Source organism: Perognathus longimembris, chromosome 4 (genome assembly GCF_023159225.1).
Source record: "Perognathus longimembris pacificus isolate PPM17 chromosome 4, ASM2315922v1, whole genome shotgun sequence".
Lineage (NCBI taxonomy): Eukaryota > Metazoa > Chordata > Mammalia > Rodentia > Heteromyidae > Perognathus > Perognathus longimembris.
The window spans coordinates 93,666,785-93,676,237 of NC_063164.1; the positions used below are offsets into that span (position 1 = coordinate 93,666,785).

The 9,453-nt window shown below is 47.0% G+C and overlaps 1 protein-coding gene across 1 annotated transcript; it reads left to right on the top strand.

The window, feature by feature from the left end:
- Nucleotides 1-513: 513 nt before the first annotated feature.
- Nucleotides 514-7,971, top strand: LOC125350905 (serine protease 40-like). The gene is made up of 5 exons (XM_048345770.1): nucleotides 514-736; nucleotides 1,388-1,550; nucleotides 2,820-3,094; nucleotides 5,545-5,714; nucleotides 7,648-7,971. The coding sequence occupies exons 1-5, from the start codon at nucleotides 514-516 to the stop codon at nucleotides 7,969-7,971; spliced, it is 1,155 nt and encodes a 384-aa protein (XP_048201727.1).
- Nucleotides 7,972-9,453: the final 1,482 nt, after the last annotated feature.

Genomic DNA, 9,453 nt, shown 5'->3' on the forward strand with positions numbered 1-9,453 from the left:
CCAAAATAACACTAAAAATAGAGTTGCCATATCATTCAGCTACATCATTCCTGGGTATATGTCAAATAAATAAAAGTCATGAAATAGAGATACCTGGACACCTGTGTCTAAAGCAGTTCTAGGTGCCCATCAACAGATGATATGGATGAGGAACACACACACACACACACACGCATGCATGCATGCACACCATGCAATGGAGTGTTATGTAGCCACAAAAAGAATGAAATCATGTTGTTTATAGAAGATGAATGCAACTAGAGATCATCACGTTGAGTGAGGTAAGACAACCTCAGATGGTAAAGACTGTTTCCACTTACTTGTGGAATCTAGACTGAAATAATAATAGTAATAATAATGATAGAATGGTGATGATGATGATAACAATTATATGATTTTGAAAGAGGAACTATTTGGCTGTGACAACCTGTAGGAGGGAAGACCAGAGAGAATGATCAGTAGTGAATATGACTGACATTTTATATTTATATACGCATAGGTATATATTTACATATGTGTAACAAATGCAGTAACTATGAAAAAGAGCAGCAGTTGGCTGCACGAGCCACGTACGCGTTACGGGCGCAGGCGCAGATCAGCCCGATGGGGGGCGCCGGCGGGCAGCACGCAAGGCTCAGTGGGTCCGGGGCCTGGGCGCTGTTAGCCGTGCTGCTCAGCCTGCGCCTTCAGTGGCCACATGCCCATCCCATCCCGCCGGCTTCATCCTTGTCAGAAGGTCAATGGTCAAGGGCAGGGCTAGCCCAGAGTGTGGGAGGTGGTCCTGGCTACCGGCCAGCATGGGTGTCTCTGCTCCACTCTGGAAGCAGGCAGTTGGGAGTCCTGGCCCTGTGCTTAGGGTGTGGGGCACCATGGTAGCTGGGGAAAAGGGTTTCCTCTTTCCTGCCAGCTCTTCACAGTACAAAGGCCTGGCTGGGTGGTGACTACATATGCTTCACTGGGCTGATAAAAGATATGCCCTTAAGCTGTTAAAAGACAAGCCCAGGAATCCTAACATTCTTTGGTCAGCCCTTGGTTTCTGTGTTTTCAAGCAGAGCTGCACCCTTTAAATAAAATAAGATTTGAGAAGATTGGTCCAGGACCCACCGCCCAGCCTGGACCACTGCTTCAGAGGCCGTTTTCTGTGGGGCATGACCGCAAGCTGAGGTGTCCCATCTCCCCACCCACCATCCAGGAAGTACTCTGTGGCAAGGGACATGCCACTTCATCTTGAGTTATATAGCCATAGGTTTATATTCCCACCTGGTGAGAGAGTTGAGTGGCCACGGTATCTGTGGTATCCTCTGGGCCCTACTGATGGCGATAGTTGGGGCCACCAAGGGTTGGTATCCTAAATGCGGGTATTTCATGCTTGGGTTTGCCTCCACAGTATGTGGCAAGACCCGATTTTACGGGAAGATCTTTGGTGGTCAAAGCTCAGCCCCAGAACGGTGGCCGTGGCAGGCTAGTCTACTCTATCTTGGCAGGCACATCTGTGGCGCAGCCCTCATCGACAGATACTGGGTAGCATCTGCAGCCCATTGCTTCCAGAGGTGCGTCTCCTAGGGTTCAGGGCCCAGCTTCTAGGAAGGGGGCTGCAAGAGAGAGACACAGATGGGATGAGGAGAAGGGATGAAGGGTACTCAACCTTTTCTTTCCAGTCTTTGCTCTGGCAGAGTTTGCCCCCATAGGAATCCTCATGAGTTGAATCAGTACTTTTGAGTCAGTGTGACCTTCTACCTGGAGTACCATCTCTGCTTATCAATTGGCTCCTACCCACATCCTGTCACCTAGTGAGATGCCTCACATTTTAGCTCTCACCCAGAGGGTGCTCAGCCCACTTAGCCCCTCCGAGATAGTGTGGTGGTGATAGTGACGTGCAAATACTGCAAAATAAGCTGTAGTTCAAAAAAAGTCCCACCTCCATTCAATTTTTTTTTTATCTCCAATGAACATTAGGAATCAAAAGGCTGTCCTACTCAGGGGACCTTTGGTGACAGATAGTCCCAGGAGATGTCAGCAGGCTGGTTAGCTCTTGACTCTGTCCTGTTACCTATTACACAGGCTCCACTCATATATTCAGAACCCATAAACACCAGACCCTATGCAAACTGCCTGTAAGGAAAGTAATCTCCACCCCCACCCCCACCCCCTGGAAGCTTCTCTTCCCACCAGGAAGGTGAGGTGTAGACACAGCTCCAGTGGTCAGCTCTGAAGGTGGATCAAGGGAGATGTACCAGGTCTATCCAGAGAAAAGACTTAAAGTGAGTGGTTCTCCAGGTAGCAGAGTCAGGTCGTGTGGACTCTAGGTAGGATGACTGCATGAGAAGAACCTGTGTGTGCTCATGTGCAGGAGACAGAAACTGTCCATGGACTTTTCCATACCCCAGAAGTATTCGCTGAGAACATGTGTTTAGACAGAGGGCAGCCCTTGTTGATATTGGTGTGTGAGGAAGATGGACTGGAAAGGGGGTCTTGGAGAAGACCACTGGCCCTTCAGAGGGGCCTAGTCAGGACTGAGAATTAGCCAAACCTGTTTCCCTCCAAGATAAGTGAGTCCCATTTGATGGACCCTCAAATATTCCTGTCTAGCAATAAGATTCATCCTTGGATTCTGGTTATGCTAGAAAATCCATCAGAAGTTCTCCAAGGATAAATGCCCTGAGGCAGTGGACAGCAATCCACCTCACCTCAAGAGAAAGAACATGATAATGTTAGGGAGGGAGAAATCTCTGACGTGATGGGGAGGGGGTTTGGTTGCCTGGTAGTATATGGGCAGTTAGACAGCCAGCCCAGCACTCAGAAAAGACATCCCCCAATAGGTCCAGTAGCCCATCGGACTACCAGATCCTGCTAGGTTACAACCAGCTAAGCAACCCCACCAACTACAGTTTGAAGAAGTCAGTGTATAAGCTCATTATGCACCCAGACTATGACAAGTATCACCGGCAGGGGAGTGACATCATCCTGTTGCAGCTGTACTCGCCTGTGGAGTTTAACTCCCACATCCTCCCAGCCTGTGTCCCCAGCAACTCCACGAAGCTGTCTGCAAACAGGCCCTGCTGGATAAGTGGCTGGGGGATGGTCACCGAAGATAGTGAGTACACAGGGCAGGCAGGGATGGGGAGAGGCTGCTGTGGGTCCCTCCGGTCCTTCCGAAGCTTCTTGGTTCCCTCAGTCCATAGTTCACAGAACTCTTACTTTCTTGGTTTCTATTATTATTATTATTATTATTAAAGTAGTCATACAAAGGAGTTTTTACTCAACATATCAATTTACATGCATATTTGCATGTATCAATTACAATGCATATTGGTCAGTGTCACCCCTTCCATTGTTCTCCCCATCTCCCATTTCCTTCCTTCCTTCCTTCCTTCCTTCCTTCCTTCCTTCCTTCCTTTCTTTCTTTCTTTTGTTCGTTCTTTCTTTCTTTCTTTTTGCTTGCTTTCCTTTTCTTTTCTTTTTTGGCCAGTCCTGGGGCTTTTTGCTCAAGGCTAGTACTCTATCACTTAAGCCACAGCGCCAGCCACTTCTGGCCTTTTCTGTTTATGTGGTACTGAGTAGTGAAACCCAGGGCTTCATGTATGCTAGTCAAGCACTCTAACACTAAGCCATATCCCCAGGCCCTATCTCTCATTTTCTAATTGGAAATTTGGACTCTAAAGCATTCAGGATGCTGGGAGCTCTGAATATGGTTGATACTCCCTGATTCCATGGCTCTGTAAGGCTCTCACTCTGGGAAGGCCTCATCAAACATCACTTGATCTCCATGACCAAAGAAGGCCCTGGGTATCCACAAGGAAAGGAGTGCGGCCAGCCTTCCCATCTGAAACAAGCTGAAGAACACCTGTCTCTGTGAGCCTCAGTGCAAGCTTTACGTGCCTGTTCTGCTGGCTTGTGTAGAGTTGATGAGCTCATGTACTTGTGCACCCCAAACCCATAGATTCCAGCCAGGTGCTGTTGACTCATGCCTATAATCTCAGTTATGCAGAAGGCTGAGATCTGAGGATCACACTTCAGTGTCAGCTCTGGCAGGAAAGTTGGTGAGACTTATCTCCAATTAAACAGCAGAGCTGGAAGTTGTGGTTTAAGTGGTAGAGTACTATCATTGAGTGGAAAGGCTAAGGGATACTGCCCTTAGTTCAAACTTCAGTACCAGTACAAAAACAAAACAGAATTCATGGGGCTGGGAATATGGCCTAGTGACAAAAGTGCTTGCCTCGTATACGTGAAGCCCTGGGTTTGATTTCTCAGCACCACATATATAGAAAAGACCAGAAGTAAAAAAAACAAAACACAAAAACCCAGAATTCATTTGGCCCATGAACAGTGGGCCAAATATTCATGATAAGGGGAGGTAGTGTACAAACTTTAATCTTGTCATTATTCCCTAAGTGATAGAATATAATGACTGTCAAATATTCGGAATCCACTAATGATTTCAAATATAGAGTTTTAAGCTGTTTTTGTTTTTCCTTTTTACCAACTTGCTTTCTTTTTCTCTTTGTTTCTCCACCGCTCCTTCTCCAGGCTAGACTTAAAACATGATCCATCTAACTATGCCCCTTACATAGCTGGAATTACAAGTGTGTATCACCACTCCTGGCTTGTTCATTTAGATGGGAAATTGCTACTTTTTTTTTTTACTTAGCTATCTTTAAACTGAGAGCCTCATGATCTCTTCCTCCTAAGTGATTAGATTAAAAGTGTTGAGCCACTACACCCATCCCAGATGATAGTAGGTCAAACTGTTAGTGAAAAAGAGTAGAATTTAAATTTGTCATGATTTGTAGAGTGGTAATGGAGAAGAGGACTTCCACAGAGACATTTGGAACAAGACTTTCTTTGAGGTTTGTGTCAGAGTCACCATTCCTGCTCCTGGCCTCTAAAGTGTCAGTGACACCACATAGATATTAGAACGGCTCGTCTCTCAGATGGGCTGTTAGCTTAGGAACAAATGACAGGACAAGAGGGATCTCTAAGACAGGCCTTGCGGACTGCGTGTGCGGCCTGCACCCAGGCCTGGGTTCTATCACATACAGGCAGCTTCTGAGCACCTGGAAAAGCTATGGGTAGCAAGCACTTCACAGAAGGAGCCACGCTGCCAACACTGTGCCTCCATGTGGTGCATAAAATGCAAGTCTCCAGGTCCATCAGACCCTTGGGACAGACCCAGTCTTTTTGTCATATTACTAAGTTCACCTCCCAAGGTTCCCAACCTCCAGCCTCCCTGCACTCCACAGAGTTTGCCAAAGGAGTTGTTAGGAAGATGAGCACATCTTACTGTTCTGTCATGATGTGCATAGTATAAATTCTCAAACCCAAGTCTGGCAAGGCAGCTCTGTTACACTTATGCCCACTCTTCAACCTTTCCAGCCACACTGACCTCCTGCCTCTCTCATTCACTTCAAACCTGTTGTACTGGCTCGGAATGTCCTTTTCTGGGCCCTTTGTACACCTATCAACAGATCTTCCTCTCCCCTCCCTCTAGAGTAGGTACCCTCACTCTGTGAGTGGGCTGCACCAGACCTGTCCACTCTTCCACAGGATTCCTGCCTGAGCCCTTACAGCTGCAGGAGGCAGAGGTAATCCTCATAGAGAACCAGAACTGCGCAAGCTATTTCCAGCCTCCCGATCCCAACAGCTCTGGACACTACACTGTGAAGGACGACGTGGTGTGCGCTTGGAACTTAAGGCAAGGAGTCTCCATTTGCAGAGTAAGTATGGCCAGCTCATGCTCTCCAACCAAATTTGGCTCCCTTTCTGGCCCTGGGCCTTCCCCCTCTCTTCTCTGAACCCTATTCAAGGCCTGTCTTCCTCTTCAGCTTCCTACAGCCTGAGATGTCAGAGACCAAAAAGATCACCATTCCCTCCAGCTTCACAGATCTTATTTTTTGAGTCATCTTTTTAGTGAGGGTGGGCATGTGCCTGAGCCTGGATCTTCCTATTTTATTTCCTTTTGGCTTTTTTGCTCAAAGCTGGTACTCTACCACTTCTCTATCACTTGAACCATGCCTCTACTTCTGGCTTTTTGCTGGCAAATTGGAGATAAGAGTCTCATGGACATTTTTGCCCAATCTAGCTTTGAACAATGATCCATGATCTCTACATCATGAATAGCTAGGGTTTCAGGCCTGGGCCACAGTGCCACAGCTGATTTCTCCATTCTTAGGTGGGTGGTATTTTAGAGTTTCCACTTGAAATCCTCACAGAGGGCATTAGTGTGAGCATCCTGATGTGTGCTTTAGTGCACCCAGTTGCCTTTTTGGTTGGAGATGTGTGTGGCAGTAGAACTGTCATGAAGCATGCACTTTTTCATCTCTTGAAGATTGTCCAAATGGCATTCCAGCAGCCTGCTTGTATCAATTTGCACTCCCATGAGCAGTGAGTGAGAACTCAGGCTGTTCTGCATTGACACTAGTAATTTTGGTCATCTGCCATTTTCATTTTATGTGTGTGATTTTTAATTTGCATTTCACTGGTGACTAATGGAGATTAACTTTTTTTCCAGAAGCGTATTGCTGTTTTGTGTGTGTGAACTGTGTGTATGCAAGATGGTTATTTTGTTTTCTGAGTATTGAACTGTCATTTACTTAATCACAGAAGCTCTTTATATAGTATGGATATGAATCTATCATGGGCATATATATTAAGAATGTTCACTCTGTGAGAACTTTACATCTCATGATGGAAAAACTGAAATGCAGAGAGCAAATTGACATCCCAAGGTGAAAGAATCTGACCATAGTTAAGTCTGAAGAGGCCTTAATGTTCTTAAAAGCTCTGGTCCCCCTCCCAGGCATCCTCATGTTTCTTCCTCTTCTTTCTCTCTTGCACCTTCTCTCTTGCTTTTCCTCTCTCTTTGGTTGTCTCCACAGCTTAGAAACAAGCCATGTTAACCTCTTTCAAAACACATTGTGTGCCTCCATGCTGTTCCCACAACCTTCCTGACTCTCAACATCTCCTTTCCAGCAGGCCTTGCCACTGGAATGCCCACATGATCCCTTCCTTGCTTCTTTGACTCTTGTCCTCGCCTCAGCTCACTTCAGCAGGCTTGTGTGCACACTTTCCATCAGCTGTTGTTAGAAGTCATTCTGTGTCTCTGGCTCTCTTTGCCCCTCTTCTGGATACCAGAGGATAGAAGCAATTCACTCATGACTCCAAGGATCCATGACTCTCCAGTACCTGCCACTTGCAGTCCCTTCCCTCTGTGGAGCTCCCCTGGGTTTTTCCTGCTCTTCATCAGGCCAGTCTCAGGCAGCATTGCTTGCTGCTCAGAACAACAGCTTGTTGTTTCCTAAAAGATCTCCACCAAGGAATGAAGGAAGTGCTAGAGGACTTCAGCGAAACAAAAAGGCCATCCACCTAGATGCCTGTGGGACCCCAGCAGCATCTTCCCCCAGGAGGATGGAGGACAGGGGTCCTATGCTCAGCTCCTGGAGCCCCTGTGCACTCTGCAGTTCTGTGACTGCTCCCTGGGGTACTTTCCAGGGTTGCCTCGGGAGTATTATGGTGTGGGCCCTCGGAAACTCCATCAAAGTACTTAGGTGGTTCTTAGACACTAGAGACTACCCTGGAACCTGCCTTGTTCTCTCTGTACTGGATAAGGATCTGTCTTGGCTCTACTATCCATATCTTCTTTCTCTTCAGGGAGACTCTGGGGGTCCCCTCGTCTGCCCCCTCAGTGATGGCACCTGGTACCTGGTGGGGCTGTCCAGCTGGAGTGTGGCATGTTACCACCCAATAGACAGTCCTAGTGTCTTCACCAGAGTTTCCTACTTCTTCGATTGGATCCAGGAGAAGAAGCAGACTTCTGGTGATCCTGCCCCTGGCTCTGAGCCTCAAGATGAAAACGCCCCTGCTCTGGTGGGCTCTCGCGAACACAACCACAGCACAGGCCTCAAGCCAAGTGTCTGCCTGCTGTCTTTGCAGGTCCTCCTGCTACAGCTGCTTATGCTTAGGCATCTGAGATAGCCACAGCACCCAGATGCTCTGCCTTCTCCCACAAACCTAGCCGAGCACCACCTCTCCATGTTTCTATGTCTGGGCTCATTTTTCCATCTGAGGCCCCCTCTGCCCAGACCTGACAGAATAAACAACTGAAACCACTTCTGGCTTCTGTTTGTGACCCATACGCACCATTTCTCATGCCCTGCTGGGCTTTTTAAGTTTCCCAGTATTGAAAGATTGTTCTTGGTTCTGGGGAACGATAGCTAAAGGGACAGATGGGTATTTGAGCTGTCATGTAAGAATTGGAGCTGAATTGTTCTCTCTCCATAGACTAAGGCCCACCCAAGTCTTGTCCTTACAGAGGCTTCCAGAAGACAAGCTTAGGGTCTTATCACTTGGTTCCTGAAACATGCCCAGTTTAGCTGTGAGGAAGTATCTTCCAGATGACCAGAGGGGTTACAAGTAGACTAAAAAGGGCCTGGAACAATCCTCAGATCTGGAGTGTGGAGCATAAAGTATTCCTTCAAGCTCTACTCTAGAGGTCAGCACTCAATACACTGCATCCTGTACCCTCCTCTTCCCTGTCTCCATAACCCCAGCTCTGAATCCCTGTGGATGAGTGCAGGCTTGGCAGAGCCAGGACTTTCTGGTCTAGCATTCAGCTATCCCTTGCAAAGCAAACCATTGATAATAAGGAAGCAGTCCCAGGTCATTGCAGACTCGAGCTGCACTAAGTACACTAAGCATTCTAAACAAATTCTTCCCAATTCTTTTGGCACCCATGTAGCCCAACCCCTCACCATTAGGTGTGTATAAGTAAATGCTTATGTGCATAAAGCCCTCTGCTGCTAATGGGAAGATTTCTTCTCTAGTGTAGAGCCTGACATCTTTTTCTATGCCCAACTTAGGTATCTAGATAGACATATCTAGATGCCTTTTGCATTGCTGTAACAATCAACTTATAAGGAAGAAAGGTTTATTTCACAGTTTCCATGGACATCTACTTTTATAATCTGGGTCCTTCACTAGAAAAACACATCATGGTAGAACATGTGGTGGAGGTATGTTCATCACATGGTGGCCAGGAAGCTAAGTGAAAAGGAACTGGGGTCCTAATATCTCTTAGGCCATCCTCAATGGCTTAATGTCCTTCACCTATGCCTTACCTCTGAAAGGCTCCCTTATTTCTCAATAGCACTGCAGGCTGATGAACAAACCCAAATGGGTATTAGCTACCCATTGTCCCTGCTGTGTGGTGGCCTCAGGTGGCTGGGCTGGGTTCTATCATCACCCGGCATGTTTCTCTATAGAGTGTGGAGTTAGGAACTGAAGATACCACATCTATAGTAATGAGCCCCCTGACTGCTTGATTCATGAGAGCGCTAAGATTGTGGAGAGATGGAATACTGAAGATTACCAGCCAGTAATCTTCGGGCATCTTTTGTTCCTTTCAACAGCCATTTGCTGCCAACCTCTGCATCTAACCTGGCATTGTCTTGATAAAGC

What these genes read in the sequence shown, in the direction of transcription:
- LOC125350905 (XM_048345770.1), top strand. Translation starts at nt 514, where the DNA reads ATGTGTAACAAATGCAGTAACTATGAAAAAGAGCAGCAGTTGGCTGCA. An exon ending in GGCTTCATCCTTGTCAGAAG is followed by an intron (nt 737 to 1,387) that starts GTCAATGGTCAA and finishes TTGCCTCCACAG; the next exon opens with TATGTGGCAAGACCCGATTT. An exon ending in AAGGAGTCTCCATTTGCAGA is followed by an intron (nt 5,715 to 7,647) that starts GTAAGTATGGCC and finishes CTTTCTCTTCAG; the next exon opens with GGAGACTCTGGGGGTCCCCT.